Below are 15,404 nucleotides of genomic sequence, written 5' to 3'. Positions count from 1 at the left end.
TTGCCTTCTCTTCGTGACGTCACGGGGTTGAAATCGTTGAGCCAGCAGGCCTTGACCTTCTAGTAGGTGTTGCCCCTGCTCCCCCTAATTCACCTAAAAAATTTCCTGCCGTAGAGACGCTTGGACCATAGGCCCCTACTCAGGGTTCGAGTTTTAAAATTATAACCTATCATTAAAGGGAGTTGGACGGCTTCGAAATTCGAACCCCACCCCGCCATTTTATTTTATTTATTATATTTTTATTATTATTCCATTATGCGTTCTTTAACAAGGAAAGAAGCACAATTTTACTCATAGAACACCTTACGCATTAGAAATTGTCGAATTATTGTAAAAATACTTTAAAACAATGGAAATAAGCCAATTTTCTAGGATTTTTCTAGTTTTTACCAATTATTCGCCATTTTCTAAATTTAAAAAAATAATTTCCTATATGTTGGACCCTCTAAAATATGGGAAAACACCTTGAAAAAATGATATATTGCAAAATAATCGGAAGAAAAAAAAGAAATTTTTTTCAAAGTTGATAAAGCTGGGATTCGAACTTGCGCCCCCTCGCCCCAGCCGTCAGTTACTATTCCCGTGTCCTGACCACCATTCCACTAGAACACGAGAAGGCTGAAACAATTTCTCTTCAAAAGTCCTCTTTCTGTCAGCCATTCAATAGAACTTTGAGGGGCCCCCTGCTCCCTCTAATTCACCTATAAAAATTTCCTGCAGTAGTGAAGTATGGACCATAGACCCCTACTCAAGGTTCGAGTTTGAAAATTATAACTTATCATTAAAGGGAGTTAGACGGCTTCGAAATTCGAACCCCACCCCGCCATTTTATTTTATTTATTATATTTTTATTATTATTCCATTATGCGTTCTTTAACAAGGAAAGATGCACAATTTTACTCATAGAACACCTTACGCATTAGAAATTATCGAATATATTGTAAAAATACTTTAAAACAATAGAAATAAGCCAATTTTCTAGGATTTTTCCAGTTTTTACCCATTATTCACCATTTTCTCTATTTAAAAAAATTATTTCCTGTATGTAGGACCCTCTAAAATATGGAAAAACACCTTGAAAAAATAATATAATGCAAAATAATCGGAAGAAAAAAAAAGAAATGTTTTTCAAAAGTTGATAAAGCTGGGATTCGAACCTGCGCCCCGTCGCCCCAGCCGTCAGTTACTAGTCCCGTGTCCTGACCACCATTCCACTAGAACTCGAGAAGGCTGAAACAATTTCTTTTCAAAAGTCCTCTTTCTGTCAGCCATTCAATCGAACTTTGAGGGGCCCCCTGATCCCCCTAATTTACCTATAAAAATTTCCTGCTGTAGATAAGTTTGGACCATAGACCCCTATTCAAGGTTCGAGTTTGAAAATTATAACTTAATATTAAAGGGAGTTAAACGGCTCCGAAATTCGAACCCCACCCCGCCATTTTATTTCATTTATTATATTTTTATTATTATTCCATTATGCTTTCTTTAACAAGGAAAGATGCACAATTTTACTCATAGAACACCTTACGCATTAGAAATTGTCGAAAATATTGTAAAAATACCTTAAAACACTGGAAATAAGCCAATTTTCTAGGATTTTTCCAGTTTTTACCCATTATTCACCATTTTCGCTATTTAAAAAAGGTATTTCCTATATGTAGGACCCTCTAAAATATGGAAAAACACCTTGAAAAAATAATATAATGCAAAATAATCGGAAGGAAAAAAAAGAAATTTTTTTGAAAAGTTGCTCAGATTTTGCTTTACATTTCTGAGAGTTCCCATTCGCGAATTTTTCTTATACAGTGAGAATGTCGTTTAGTTTCAACAACGGATGAGCTTGTTGCTCTACCTTTTTAAATTGAGTACTTCCATTTGAAAGGTTAGTAACATTTGCAGAAATAGGCAACCGGATCCTTTGCACAATTATGAAATCAGTTCGTAAACAACAAAAGGCTGTGTTAACATTTCACTAAGCATTCCCTTAATTATTTAATGAAAATAGATTGAAATATTCCTGTATGTGCGTCAGCATTAGTTAAAGTCAAATAAGAATGGTGTAAGTTCTTTTTTTTTATTTCTCATAGTAATAAGTGCAATAACGTGTTCTTAATCTTTCAACATAGGAATTATTTATATAAAAGCTCAGCTATTTTGCATTGCACATCTAAATGTAACTAATATTTTTCGAAGAAAATTTTGTGTAACATTTTTTTACATTTGGGCCGTGGAAATTTATCAAACCTAGTGCCTTTAGTATCTTTATAATTATACAAGTTCAATGAGTCTAAATTGCTTTAATAACCGTTTTTCTATAATCTTTTTAATTCCTTTTTTTTTCTCCCTTTTTAAAATTGGTTAACCGTAGTTTTTGCAACCCTATTAAACTTTTATTACCTTAAACACTTATTGCAGTAAGTTTATTTTACCTTGCTGTATCAAGTAGCTCATTATGGGAAGATTTCTGTATCGTGATCTATAGCTGAATAAATGCCAAGTTTTGGCTGCTTTCATGCAGTGGCCCTTGCGAAACTAAAAAAAATAACATAAAAGGTAATAATACTGAAAGGATATTACTCATAGCCATCCTCAGACAAATTTCTACTTGTTTTATTTATTTTTTTTAGTTTGCAAATTTAAAATAATTTTGATCCCTTATAGTCGGCATGACAGATCAGGATGCGGAAATATTCCCCTCATTATTACTAAGTAGAAACTTAACTAATAATTGTAAATAAAATTCTGCTTTCATAGTTAATCTGTGTGAAAATATTACACAATTGTTGAACCTTATGTGAAATTTATATTTTCAGTTTCAGAAATGACAGTTCATTTTTCATAATTTCGCAGATTATATATGCCACAATTAAAGTCATTGTGCCGTTAAGCCCAGCATTCAATTCAATTTTGACTACTGAATTACAGGAACCTTTTTAAAACCCTCCCCATTTTCTAGATATTTAAATTTGCCTCTTTTTTGGTTTCATTTTTCACTTTTTTACTTTTTTTTTCTTTTACATTAAATGAAATAGGCAGTTTAGTTTCCCATTTATTGATAAATTTATTTATTTAGAAATTAATGTTTTAGCACCAATTGTATGAAGATCATTGAATTTAATTGAATGGCAAATAAGAATTTAAATTCTTAGAATTAAGGAGCATTCAAGTGATATGTTTAGCTCAAAAGCTTTTTAAAAACTGTTTAAGCAAGCTGAGACATAAAAACACTATTTATCCTCCCTCCTATTTTAGTATTAATAGACTATTAATGATAAACATGTTATTAGTTTTATTACTCTAATTAAGAAAAAAAAATATTTATTTTGACACATTACGGTTTGAATTTGAAACCTAAAGACTAGAGGCAGACCATTGAAATTAAGTGTACAATGTTTATAAAAATATTTTTTTAAATAAAAATAAAAGAATTTGAATAGATGTTTAACTAACAATAATAAAAAGAATATTTTAGTAAAATATTTGTGTTTTAATTTTGTAATAAAAGTATCCTTTTATTTTTTCAGACTATTGTTAGTGATCCACAATATCCTTCAGTTTTGGATCAGGCTATAAAAATTTTCATCAGAATTTTAGGAGATGAAGAACCACAGTTCATTGCTGAAAAAACCGCCCATGTATGTATTTTCATGTCATGCCAATGGATCATTTTGTATATTTTAATGTACGTATTTTTATATATATCCTGTATTATTTTTTATGAAGGTAGCCAATCTAAATTTTTTTCCTTTACTCTTTTATATTTTTTTTTATTCATACATTGTCAATTTTTTAGTTTACATAACTGATGAACTTAATGAACACAGTTAATAGTCATTGATATGGGTTTAAGATAACAAAATTTGAACAGTATTTAAAAAAATAATCCCATTGTTGCTAATGTCTGTAGGTTATGTAGTGTGTGTATGAAATCAACCTCATTTTAATGTCTTGGCAGAATAATCAGGTTTTCTCTATTTACGCTTGATTTCAGTTTGTTTTTATATTTAAGACTGCTGTTTTTAAAAATTAGATTAAATCAGGGTTAGTAATTGTCCTGATGATCCTGATATAAAGTATTTTATCCGTATTTGTCCTGAATTTTATGTGTGTATTGAATATTCGATTTTCCAGGAATGAAAATGCAAATTTTTGAGAAAGTAGATTTAAAGAATTGAAAAATTTTGATCCAATATCCTTTTTCTTTCTTTTTTAAATGCTTGTCAAAATCGCAATATTTGATAGTTCCAGTATAGGGACTGTCTATTGATTATTTATATGGTTTAGAGTCTTACCCAGAAGATTCATTGTTTCAACCTCTTTGGGAATTAAGTCATTCAATGGAAAGGAAAATTGATAAGCAATTTTGCAGCATCAAATTTTTATGATGTCGATTTCAAGGGTGATATGCTTACTTATTATTTTCACCAAATACAATAAAAAATCTTGTAAGATTTCCCAGTTGCACAAATATTGATTGTTTTCTTTCATGTGATTTCAGTCAACAAGCAGTTATAAAACTTTTAAATGATAAATTAGGGGATTGCTTACTAAAATTAGTTTTATTAGTTATTAAAATAATTATTAGTTCATATAATAGGAAAATTTCAAGTCTTGTGTTTAAAAGCCTTTTTAAATGCATGTAGATAAGATTATTGTATTTTTTCTCTTTCATTTCCTGAGTAAGCAATAAAAATAGTTATTTGGCTAAACCATTATAAAATTGTCGTAGCCTTGGTAATATTTAAAAATTAACTTATTCACAAGTATGAAAGGGTTTCCATTCCTAAAAAAGCCTTAAATTTAAATATGGTTTTAGGAGCCCATTAAAAGGTCTGTTTTTCTTTCTAAACCTTCTTAAAGCTCATTCATATTTTAATTTTGAAGACTTCAATTGCATTTTATAATTGTTTTCATTATTATTGATGCTATTGAATTTAAAAATGATATTCAAGTAAAATTAAAAAAGTTGTGAAGTAAATTTAAAAATTTAATGTGAGGAGCATTTTTTTCGTAATTTAATTCTAAAACATGCTTGGAATCTTTTTTCTTGCTTAATTTATTCGAACTTCAGGTCAATTTTTAGTGGTATTTACTTTAACATCTCTTGAAATAAAAATTCATGTATGCATGCTTTCAATCTGTATAAGCCTTCAAAGTTAAGGAAAAATTTTACTATTATTATAATAGAGGTGCACTACCTTTTGAAGTGAAGGGCCACATGCACAGCAAATTGACTTATGAAGGGTTGCATGCCGGAGAATTTAGACAGGCATGTTAACAGCAGTTATAGGTAGTAATTGTTTTATAAACATCATTGCTCTCGGCACTAAATTCTTTTTATTAGGTTACCTTATAATATATTTGCGTAAAATTAAATAATTTTAAATGTTTAAAATTAAAAACTGATTACCCAGGGAAAAAAACAATCAGAAAATCAGAATCAATTTATGAGAAAAGAGCAGATAAATAGAAATAAATTTTTAAAAAAATGGGAAAATTCATATTTTTTTATCACATTACATAATGCAAAAATCCATTTAAACATTAAAATTTTAACTTTCATAGAATTAAATTAGAAATAAATAAATAAATATTCTTGTTAATAAAACAAATGCAGGTTAAATTCTTTTGTTTATAGAGAGTTTGTAGGGTTAATAATGATTAAAATTAAAACAAAACCCTTTCAGTGCAAAATAAGATTCAGCATTTAGTAGGGAATATACTCCAACTTTAAAACATTAATTTTAAATAAATTACAAGAGCAGGGGCTGGAAGAGAAAAGAAAACATTAATTTTGATCTTAAGAATCTATTTTTTAATTATTATTAATAAGTATCAATTTAATCTATGGATTTATTAACTTAATTACATGAACTTACGGAGCTACCTATGATTGTAATTATACTAACTTGTAATTATACTATTTTAGAATAATTAGATACAATACAAACCTTAGAAATTAAACTTTTTAAAATTTTTATTTAAGAGTTTTAATCCTTTGTTCGATGTCCTATCCCACAGTTTTGAATTACATCAACTTATTTAGCTTTTTTTGTTGCATTTTTAATACAAAGTTTTTAAGAGTAAACTTTTTCTAAATTAAGCTGAAGATATTTTAATTTTAATGATAACAATATTATAATAATATTTTAATTTTTATGAAAATTAAAATATTGTTTAGAAAGTCAGGCATTGTTAATCTTTCACAGTATAAATATTAAATTAAATAAATGTGAAAGATTTACATACAATTTCTTTTGACTACAGATTGCATAAAAACATACATTGTGTGGTATTTACATTTATGATATTTTATAATTTTTTTTAAAACATGCAGCTGACTGATCTTTAATTACATATTCAAGCTTAAAAAAAAGGAAGTTAAATTTAGAATTTGGAAATTTACTTTTCAAGCTACGTTTTTATTATGTTTCAATTTGAAAGACAAAAATTGAAAAATAACCTTGTTAAGTCCTCGAAAAGACACTGTATTAGTGTAATATTTATTTAACTTACAGCATTACCTGTGTCCTTTTACATTGGGTTAGTTCTCTGCCTTCGAGATTTTGGAACTTGCTCTTAGGTATTCTAGCTATATAATTCAAAAACAGAATTTTGTTTGAGATAAAGAGTAGAGTTATTACATTTTTTTTATTAACAAACAATTTTCTATTGAATTAAAATATTTTATAAATAAATTAAATTTTTTATGCAAGTATTTTCAATGGTACACAGACAGTTTTTTATTTTATCCTTTTCAAGAAAATAAAAATTCGTATGAAACTTAGAGTTTGAAAATTTGATTGATGCATTTTAAATAGAAGGATCAATCAGTAAGAATGTTCCTTAGGTTTCCAAAAATCGTGATTTGTATTTTTTAAAATTTTGACTGTTTTTCTTGTTTATTTTTCTTGATAGAATTGCTTAAAATATTGTTAAAAAAATTATTAGATTAAGAAAAATGATGTCACGGGAAAAATATGAGCGGAATCATTCAAAAAATAAACGTTCAAATTATTGTTTACTTTTCAGAAACCGAAGGGACTTTGAGCAAGCTCCAAAAGCTCCCTGTCCCTGAACTCACCCATTCTTTTATAAATGTCATACTTTGTTGCTTATAATACATAATGAAGGCAAAACAATTTATTGTATGTATAAAGTTGAACTGGTAGTTCTCTTAACCAAATTAATAGCATGGTTCTCCAGTTTTATGTGTGTTTAAAGAAAAATGTTAAACTGAAAATTACAAAATTACTTTCTTCTATACTTTCTAGCATTAAAAATTGTTACTTTGTGATTTTTTTTTATATTGTTCATATATTTGATTTCTTTTACAGGTTAATTTAATCCCAATAGCTACTATGTCCTTAAAGGCACTGGCAGAGCTACCTATAATTGTTGTCTTGATGTACCAGCTATATAAAATGAGTGTTCATAAAGATGTCGAAGAATTTGTGCCATTGATAATGACAACTAATACTTTACTACCCACAGCTCAACAGAGGTAACTTAATTTTTACATTACTCAAATATTTTTTGACCATAGAAAGTTTAATATTAGTGACTATACTTCAATGTTGAAATAGTCTATGAATATAATAATTGTCTCTTTGTTTGCCAAATTACTCTTAGATGGTAATACATCTGTATAAGATAACTAAGAAATCTCTGGAAGTATTAAAAATGTTGCACTTTAGATTCCAGAAGTTGGAAGCAGTCTTCAGTTGATAATGTTCATAGTCAATATTTACATAACTTTTGATTTATCTAGCATTGATTCTCATATTTGCTATAAAATATTTGTTTTATTAAAATTTTCTTGTATCTAAATAAAAACTAATTTAAATTTAACAATGTGAAATATCACTAAAATATATAATTTTGATTAATTTCAGAACAGTCATGAAAAAATAATTTCTAATTTCAATAAAGTTTCGATTAATTTGCAACATGTCCTATATAAGATAACGATAAAGTATTCTCTTTGATAAAATACATCTGAATGTGGATATATAATTCTCTAATTCTTATTCTGTGTGGATCAAATCATCTAAACTTAGAATATAATTTTTTTTAAAAAATATCTTACAACCAGCTCATAATTTAATCACGAGGTAGTTAGCCTGAGAAATATTTGTCAATATCACAAAAAATTTGATATTTTGTAATCTTTTTTAAAAATAAAAGCTTGTTAATCTTTTTTTAATTAAAACAAATGTTGTATCCAAATAAAATCAGATTTATTTTATTGCTCTCAGTTTTTATTCTTATCCTTGATTGAAGCTGGAATGTCTTTTCTTTTTCTTTGAAAAGGTTTGCAGCAAAAATATTGCAAAGTGTGAGTAAGTTTTTTTCTAAATATCTTAAAACAATGTCATATATTCAACTAAAAAAATAGTCTAAGGAATATTGATGATATCGTGTATAACATATTTTATTACTTTGTTACACTTATTAAAAATAAAGCTTTCTTAATTGAAACAAACATGGAGTTCAATGTAACTTATTAAGTTGATAAGCCCACTAGGTATACCAAGACTATAATTAACACCACTCTTGTATCACCTTTTAATATACTGACCACTTCTCAAACTAGGCCATCAAATTGGTATATTACAAATGGTCAACTTGCATGATTTTTGCTGTAAAATCTAATTTATTGATTTTGATCTTGATTGTTGTTTTATCCTTGACTCCCTTGTCATTTTAATTTTATTTTTATAATGTTTACAGTCAAAATATAGCAGAAAATATAGAGAGAAACTTTTTAAATTAACTACTTGCATGTAGGATCTACCTTAAATGTCTTTCTTTTTGACTTATTTTATATTTCATACCCAAATGATCAAGTCAGAGTGGTTTTATACAATAAAACTCTTCAGTATTGTTTTTTACTTATTCAATTGTATTCTGTGAAAGAATTTTATGTTCAATGACTCTGTGGGACAAAGTTAAACATTAAATTTTATACATTTAATTTGTTCTTTGGGAAAAAAAGCAGACAAAATGCAGAATGTTTACAGAAATTTTATTTTTTGTTTTGTTTTATTTTAGGAACAATCCATCTCTCAACAATGAAGTTTATGTTCACTTTATGCCTGCACAGATAAAAACATTATCTTTTCTGGCTTACCTAATTAGAATATATCAAGTGAGTGATTTAATGACTAATATATTAAGAATCATTCTTTATTTTTTTAATAAGTATTTTTTATCCTGTATTTTTAAGGAAATCCCTTTGCTGCTTAGAAGTACTCTAATGTGGTATAACAATGTTGAGCACACTGCTAACAAATTTTAAATGAAGAAAAATGTGACAAAATTTTGTAAGGCTTTTGTTTAAAACAATTAAAAACATTTCTTTTTCTTGTTTGAATGATTAGAATTTTCTATATTCTGAAATTCTGAATACATATAAATAAGAAATTTTTATCTGTTCTCTATGAACAAAGTTTCTGGTGTTAATTGTATTTTGTGTTGAAATTGAAGGGCAAAAGTTTAAAAAATCAACTTTATCAAGGGTTTTATTATATTCAGATAAATGCAGGTTTTTAAATATCCTAGTGCTTTCTTCCTATGCTTTTCTCAGACATAGTTTCTAGCTCTGTTTAATTTTGATATTTAGTGTTCACAATATTGTAAGATTTTAACCTGAGTTTAATGCTCAATCAATAGCAATAGTTTGATGCTCAATCAATGAGTCAAAAACTGTGAATTTCACCTCCAAATCTTATGACCCTTAAAGTTTAAAAAGTAAAACCTTTAAACTTGATTTATATGTAACTATTTCATTAAAAATCTTATTTAAAGGCAACACATAAGTTTAATTGAATTTTAGTCAAACAATTTGAGAGAAAGAATTTATTTATCATATCCTTATTTTACTTAGAAAATTATTTTCGTGAATTATTCTCATTTCATGGATGTTTGAACCCCCTTATCTTACATCCTGGTTACAAGTTCATTTATTTTGACACACTGTTGTTTATAATTAAAAAACATTTTTGTATTGCCTAAAGCTTTCAAAATATTCAGATATTGTCAATTTTTGGATCAGTTAAGTTAAAATTATTATTATTGTAATTGTATTTTTTAAGTGCTAATTTTAAACAAATCAAAATTCTAGTTGATTTCTATAACAATGAATTAAATTGTTTTGTATTTCATTAAATTAAAATCTAAATTTTAAAAGAATTTCCTTTAAATTTTATTTAGTGTGCTTTAAAATTTATATATAATTTAAATTTTTTTTTGATAATATAAATATGTATGCTGTAGTGTTTTGAAAAAATTTATTCTTTACTTTAAGGAAAAGACATTAATGTAAGCAAAATAAATTTATTGTACTTAAAAAACTTAAAATAAAATAATTAATATAAAAATATTCATATGTATTGCTTAAAATAGAGGCTGTTTCAAACTATTGATAAAGTTTTATTTTTATGAAAAGTAATTTTAAATAAAATATTCATTTACTTATTTGAATCTTAAAATATAAAGTTATCATTTAATGTTAGTTAAGCAATTTTCATCCCAATGAATTTGCTACAAATGATTTAGTTTAAATGTAAAAAATTTAAAAAATGTCGCCCAACTGAAAAAAATGTAGGAAAATGCAATGAAGTGTTTTAGCCTCATTTCACTCAATCTTGAAATTATTTCTTATGTGTGTCAGATAAAGGACCAAATAATGATTTTGCTAATTAAATGATGAAATAAAATTTGATTACTGCACTTTTTAGCTCAAAAAAATTAAGGAGAAAAAAGATGGAAGTATTTTGAAACAAAGATAGAAAAATGGGTAATATAAATAATGTGTAGTACAGACAAAGTGCTGTTTATTATAGTACTTTTGAAAGATCTTTGGTATGATTGAATATATTGTTATCACTGTGTTCCTTGATACTTTTCAAAATATATATATATTTCTCTCTTTTTTCTGAAATTTATTGTCATAGCTCTTCATCTGCCCTTAAGGCCAGTTGTGCCTTAAAGTGGCCTCAAGTGGCATTCTACACCAGTATGCATTGCTTTCAAGAAAAAAATAATTGACAAGCTTCAAATCTCTCTACTGGTAGACGGAATGATTTCGAGCATTTTAATGATAAGCCCCATTTTCAAATTGTTTAAGAAAAACAATTTGAGAAAAATTGTTTAATTAAAAACACCATAAGTTGTAATCAATAAAAGGTTTCTTTGTGTCGATTTGAGCTTGGAAAGTGTCTGTCTGGGAACAATACTATTGAAAATTTGTTGAAATCACCTTTGGAAAAAGTGTCACTTATCACGATACTGTCTCAAAACCTGGTGAACATTTTTGGTTCATGATGTGTTTATTTTATACATACTGTAGCTCATTTGTAAACTGATGGTTACAACTGCATTTTGCCCCTCAAAAGCTTTCTCATTTTTATTGTTACTGAGGTATTATAGTACCAGAATACTGCATTAATCTTTCTGCCTTATTCCTATTTTTTTGGCAGATTTTATTTATAGCATTTTGATTTTTCCCTATTTTCAATCTGTAATAGTGATTAAATTTGACTCAGTATAGCCAATTTAGATTATTATGCATTAAAATTCATAAGAAACAAAGTGTGTTTTCAGTAGTTTTTTGGGACTCTCTTATTTAACACAGCAGAGTTCAACTGTCTTTAATTCTCCTTTGTCATCATTTCTGTGATCAATATTACAGTTTTAAAAAGTTAACATGTGAAATAACTATAAATTTTAGCTAATCCTTCACAGAATATTTTTACAATTTGTTTCAATTTGTACAAATGCATTATGATAACATTTTTGACAAAAAATGAATAATTTTTTCTAAGCTTCATGATAAAATCCATCTATAAATGTCTTCATTTATATTATCTGAAATTTACAGCAATGGCTCAGTGGTCAAACGAATTGAGCTATAATTATGAAGAACTGGGTTTAGAACTTGGTGACAACTTGAGGCCCACACACAGCTGCTGATCTATGGTTCGAAGACTGTGTGGGATCGTAATGCAAAATTGTGTGTCATGCTTACCACATTATGCTTTTGGTCATAAAATTAAGGGATCTCCACTACCCATTGACCCATAATAGGTTGTTGCAGAAATTCTTTGATTTAGCAATAAGTGTAGGGCATCGATTGTAAAATTTTTAATTATTACTTTGATTTTTGATTTCTTCATTAATTTGACATATATGTGTTTCTTAATTTCAATTATTGAATATTTCAAATGAAAAAAAAAACTGTTTGTTATTGCACAAAAAAATTTTAATGCTCATATTTTTTTTTTTTTCATTTTCAGTTCTGCTATGAAGGTTCATTAAAATGGAACTGTAAAGAAACTGTTACATAAAATTTAAAAAATGTCATAAGGAATACTGAAATCTGAGTTTACAAAGAACAGTTTTTAAAATAAAGTTTACATTTATAGTATGATATACTTTTTATATGTTTGCATTTTGAATGAACTGTAATATAATGCAATAAAAATAAACTGGGAAATTAATTACTCTTCAAGTTCATTTCTTTACAATGTTTGAAAACATATTAAAAAAAACATTATTTTACCCTTTGCATATGGATATTTAATATAGTATTCTATATTTATAATACTTTATTATTCTATACCGTTATGTTAACCTTTGTCTATTCAGATAAACTCAATGTTAAATTATAATTTATAAGATATACGTGTTCATGTCTGGAATTGAGTGTGTATGCGATTTATAAACAAAAAATTTTCCTGAAAACTTTTTACAGAGATTTATACCTAATGTTTTTTCCTTTCATTTGTTTTTTTTTTCCTTTTAAGGATTTTATAATATTTTCTTTTTCAATGCATGCTTTTATCAATGTTTGAAATTTTTCATTGATTTTATTATACATAAATATAATAATCATTAATTTTATGTGTTGCATGTGATTTTTGCATCAGGCTGAAGATGAGAAAGTTACAAGTTTCCAGCTAATTAGCTTAAATTGTTTTTAAATTTTACTTGGATTATAAATGAAGTAAAAGCTTTTCCTCTTATTATACCAAAAAAAATATATCTTCCAAATCTGATTCAAGATTTTTCAGATTCAGAAGAATCAAGATTTTTCTGGTAGTTTTAACTAAATTTATACCTATTTGTTTTTGCTAATAACAATTTGTGTTAAAATGTAAGAAAAAATGCATTAAAATTTATATTTAAAACATTTATGTAGATTACATATCATAATTTTTTATTTTATTTATTTATTTTGTTAAATTTATTGCATACTGAATTTTAAAAATGTTGTACATAGAATATTGCTTGATTGCATAAAACTTCATAAAAACAAATTATTTTTAAAGGAAATTCATAGCTTACTCTTTATTCCCCCTTCATATTTAATGGAATTTCATTTCAAGCTTACTATTTTCCTTTTTTTTTTTAAAAAAAAAAGACAAGAAAAATACCTTTTGGTTCACTTTTTTTTCTATCCGTATCTGTTATTATTTGTATATGATTCTAAGCAAAAAATATTAAATATAGGTTTAAAAAATTTACCATTAAATTTAAATATGTATATGATATAATTAATGGTAATTCTGATATTGTCTAATTTGTATGACCTTAAAAAATTGTCCTGTAAATTCTTAAAAAGGCCTTAAATGTAAAAAGTGACTAAGAATGGAGAAAATTTATATTATACAAAAATATATTTTGATCTGAGGAAAAATATTATCCATCCTGAGAATGAGTCATGATATGTATACATTATTATTATTTATAGTATGTGTAGAGTTTGAAATGGTGTTAGTTACATTAATACTTTATGGCAAAGTTTTTTTTTATTGTAAGCTAATATATATTGTGAGAAATGATTTTTAACAACTTTTTAAATGAACTTTATTATGATTGATAATAATTAAGCATTAATTTATTTTTCTCGATATTAAGTGAAAATAAAGTTTTCTCTTTAAACTTTGAAACAAGAAAAGCTTAAATATACTTTAGTTTCAATGAAAATACATCAAAAGTACGTTGTTAGAGTAAAGGAATTAACAATTTAATAAAAGTATCTTTAAAACTGAAATAATAAAGTAATCCAAACTTATATTGTAAAGCAATTCCAAATATGCCAATTGCGTAAATATCTTGCAAGAAAACTTAGTATTCTTATAAGCCTTTAAGTTCTTTTAAATAAAATCAAAAGATATAATTACAAAAATGCCAGTTCTAAAGAAATTTTTTTAAGACTATTGTAGACATTTTTATTTTTCATTATAGTTTTCATGCAGATGATTGTTTAATTTAAAAACTTTTTATGTATTCTTTAATTTACGAATTAACTGATTTGCCTTGACTTAAATATGACTTTAAAGAAAAGAATCGCAATTTTTTTTTTTTTTTGAAATCTGCAAACAAATAATATTTTTTTTTTTTTTTTTTTACAAAAAATACTTTATGATATTTGGTATTTTTATTTGGAAGTAAATGTGGAAAATGTAAAAATACGAAATATTTAATAAAATAATATTGATTCGGACGGTCGTTCCATATAAATAAATATCTTTTTGAACAATTATATAGTTGAAGATTCAATTTTTAAAAATTATTTACATTATATTGTTATGTTCTAAATCAAGTTTTTTGATAAGTCTTTGAAAATATTTGAGAACAAAATGTTATATAAATGGTCAATAGATAGCGCAAATATATAGTAAAGACTGCAATGTTCAAGTTCACCCTGATACCCGTTAGGTGAAGTGATTCATCTTCCCCGTCTACATCTATGGGTTAAATGTCAGGAAACAAGTAATTACTAGCTCTGAGGGTTCGGGGCTCGAGCCTCAGTCATGTTCAATATTTAAAAATTATATTTAATAAAAATAAATGTGCTTTTATATTTATTTTTAAATATTGTAACTTAAATAAAACATTCTTTTTCTTAAAACTATAATTTTTTCTTTTTAAGCACGTACAATAGCAGTAAAATGGAGAAATTCTTGCAAATACACTGTACATATAAATGGACCCCTATCTCCCCTAAATATTAAACTATAATTTCGAAACTCGACCTGATATTATAGTATAATGTACTATACAGAAGACAAGGAAACTCTTGGATCAGTATACGCATTAGGTATAATTTGTTTTGAGAGCATGGAGGACTTTGTGACTTGACAGATTCAACGTGCAACACGGGGAGTCTTCGACCGGCGGGGATCGAATCTACGACCTCTTGGACATAGGCCCAGTGCCCTACTAACCAGGCTATCCCGGCCTTTATATTAAACTACAATATTCAAATCTCTCCTACCAAGCTATCTCTCCTAATCTCTTCCTATGTACTTTTTTTTTTCATTTATTTGGACGTTAATCTAACTGGGGCACCCGAAGGTAGGGGATCCTTATAATATTTAACTTATGCGCAATAA

At 26.6% G+C, this 15,404-nt stretch overlaps 1 protein-coding gene across 2 annotated transcripts; it reads left to right on the top strand.

Annotated features, from left to right (window-relative positions):
* The first annotated feature begins 1,904 nt into the window (after positions 1-1,904).
* On the top strand, positions 1,905-13,410 carry LOC147802153 (transcription-associated protein 1-like). Of its 2 annotated transcripts, none has more exons than XM_087153324.1 (5): positions 1,905-2,059; positions 3,525-3,635; positions 7,338-7,504; positions 9,055-9,151; positions 12,300-13,410. In XM_087153324.1, exons 3-5 carry the CDS (start codon positions 7,362-7,364, stop codon positions 12,348-12,350), a joined length of 291 nt encoding a protein of 96 aa, XP_087009450.1. In that variant the 5' UTR covers positions 1,905-2,059; positions 3,525-3,635; positions 7,338-7,361; the 3' UTR covers positions 12,351-13,410. The 2 variants fall into 2 exon arrangements, with proteins under 2 accessions (XP_087009450.1, XP_087009449.1); XM_087153323.1 differs by lacking the exon at positions 12,300-13,410 and adding an exon at positions 9,230-9,369.
* The last annotated feature ends 1,994 nt before the right edge of the window (positions 13,411-15,404 follow it).

The sequence above is a fragment of the Parasteatoda tepidariorum genome, chromosome 10 (assembly GCF_982258835.1).
Source record: "Parasteatoda tepidariorum strain Cologne lab strain chromosome 10, Ptep-v5.0, whole genome shotgun sequence".
Classification (NCBI taxonomy): Eukaryota; Metazoa; Arthropoda; class Arachnida; order Araneae; family Theridiidae; genus Parasteatoda; species Parasteatoda tepidariorum.
Note: the sequence above shows the minus strand (reverse complement) of the source record. Positions and strands in the feature narration are given on the sequence as shown.

Excerpts from the sequence above, each read along its gene's own strand:
- LOC147802153 (XM_087153323.1), top strand. The coding sequence starts at position 7,362 with ATGTCCTTAAAGGCACTGGCAGAGCTACCTATAATTGTTGTCTTGATG. Across the intron at positions 7,505-9,054 it reads CTACCCACAGCTCAACAGAG|GAACAATCCATCTCTCAACA; the intron begins GTAACTTAATTT and ends GTTTTATTTTAG. Across the intron at positions 9,152-9,229 it reads ACCTAATTAGAATATATCAA|GAAATCCCTTTGCTGCTTAG; the intron begins GTGAGTGATTTA and ends TGTATTTTTAAG.